Source organism: Aureococcus anophagefferens, assembly GCF_000186865.1.
Source record: "Aureococcus anophagefferens unplaced genomic scaffold AURANscaffold_110, whole genome shotgun sequence".
Classification (NCBI taxonomy): domain Eukaryota; class Pelagophyceae; order Pelagomonadales; family Pelagomonadaceae; genus Aureococcus; species Aureococcus anophagefferens.
Genome location: NW_008705659.1, coordinates 36205 through 37797, shown reverse-complemented (window position 1 = coordinate 37797; position 1593 = coordinate 36205). Strand labels below are relative to the sequence as shown.

Here is a 1593-nt window from a genome sequence, read left to right as displayed (position 1 = left end):
TGGCGCGCGGCACGACGCCGTCGGGCTCGTCCCCGAAGGCCGTGCCCATCGTGTACGTCTTCCCGCTGCCCGTCTGCCCGTACGCGAGCACCGTCGCGTTGTAGCCGTCGAAGAGCTGCGCGACGAGCGGCTTCGTCGTCACGTCGTACATGGCGTCGTGGCGCCCGGTGCCGCCGACGGCGCCGCCGGGGCCGTACTTGTGGGTCTTGTCACCAATCTTAATCGAACCACCGGCCTCGTCGATTTTGGACACGTCGAGCGCGCCATCCTCGTGGCCGAGCAACGGCCGGCACCGCACCACCACCTTCACGCATGTTTCCGTGCCGGCGGTCATGGTTTAGAAGTCGCGTGGGCGTCACGCGGGGTGGGTCTCACTCCCTCGGCGGACCGTCGACGTGCGGCGCGGCGTCTCGTCGGGCGCGTCGTTGCCAACAGCTGAACCGAGTGTGTGACTAGTGTGAGGTCGCGACTAGTGCGAGGTCGAGCCCGCGGGGTGGGGTCTCACTCCGTGAGCGGACGACGTGCGACGATGCGCGGGGCACTGGACGACGCGGCGCCCTTAACCGGTTTTTGGCCTCGTCAAAGTGCAACGAGCTCGAGATGCAGCGGTTCAACTTCGGTTGTTGCCATTGTTGCCGTAAAGAGTCGAGTCTTAGTCGTGCCCGGGCCGGCTTCGTGCGGGACGCGCGTTCCGCCCGGGCCAGCCTCGGGGAGGGACGCGAGGCAAGGCGCCCTCTTCGAGTCGGCCGCCCGCGCGCCCCACGAGTGCGCGGTGGACGTCTCCGCCGAAGCGAGCCTTAGACACCAAAAGCGCTACCCCTCCTTCGTGTCCTCGTCGCCCTTGGCCGGGGCCGCGCGCGCCGCCGCGGGCGCCGCGTCGCCGGCCTCGAGCGCGCAGGCCGCCGCGGCCGCGAGGAGGAAGCCCGAGAGGAGCCAGATGGCGCCGAACTCGTAGTCGTGGCGCGCCCTGTAGGTGCCCGAGTCGGCGCTCGGCAGCGTGAGGTCGTAGACGAGGAGGTAGAGGCCGAGCGCGACGACGGAGCCGAGCGTCGTGATCGCGAAGAGCGCGCCCTGCAGGTGGCCCTGGTTCGCGTGGGCCTCGTCGGGCGTGAGCAGCGCCGTGATGGACGGGTAGACGCCCCAGCCGAAGGACGCCAGCGGCACGATGGCCACGGCCGCCGTCGAATCCGGCACGAGGCCCTCGAGCACCGAGCCCGCGGCCGACGCCGCGAGCAGGAGCGCGATGGACTTGGCGTACTTCAGCCGCGACGGGAAGAGCACGCGCGTGCCCAGGAACGCGCCGACGGCCGGCGCGACCGTGACGATCATGAGGTAGCCCGTCGTGATGCCCACGTCCCAGTCGAACTTGCGCTCGCCCCAGAAGAGGCAGAGGTCGAAGATGCCCGTGAGCACCAAATAGATCATGAAGTACGCGGCCGTGAGCAGCGCGCTCCGCCGGTCGCGGAGCAGCATGGGCACGGCGCGCGCCTGGATCTTGACGCCCTCGCGCGCGCACCGCCACGCGTCCTCGAGCGTGTCGAGCGACGCGCCGTCGGACGTCTCCGGCTTCGTCTCGACGAGGAGAAATACGCG

General features: G+C 70.1%; 2 protein-coding genes across 2 annotated transcripts; both read right to left on the bottom strand.

The window, feature by feature from the left end:
* Positions 1–43: 43 nt before the first annotated feature.
* Positions 44–334, bottom strand: AURANDRAFT_34603 (hypothetical protein; the record flags this gene model as incomplete). Its single annotated transcript, XM_009044037.1, has 1 exon — positions 44–334. A coding segment is annotated over one exon (291 nt), but the record flags the coding sequence as incomplete, so codon positions are not given.
* A 479-nt stretch (positions 335–813) lies between these two features.
* AURANDRAFT_68369 (hypothetical protein) lies at positions 814–1329 on the bottom strand (the record flags this gene model as incomplete). Its single annotated transcript, XM_009044036.1, has 1 exon — positions 814–1329. The coding sequence occupies one exon, from the start codon at positions 1327–1329 to the stop codon at positions 814–816; it is 516 nt and encodes a 171-aa protein (XP_009042284.1).
* Positions 1330–1593: the final 264 nt, after the last annotated feature.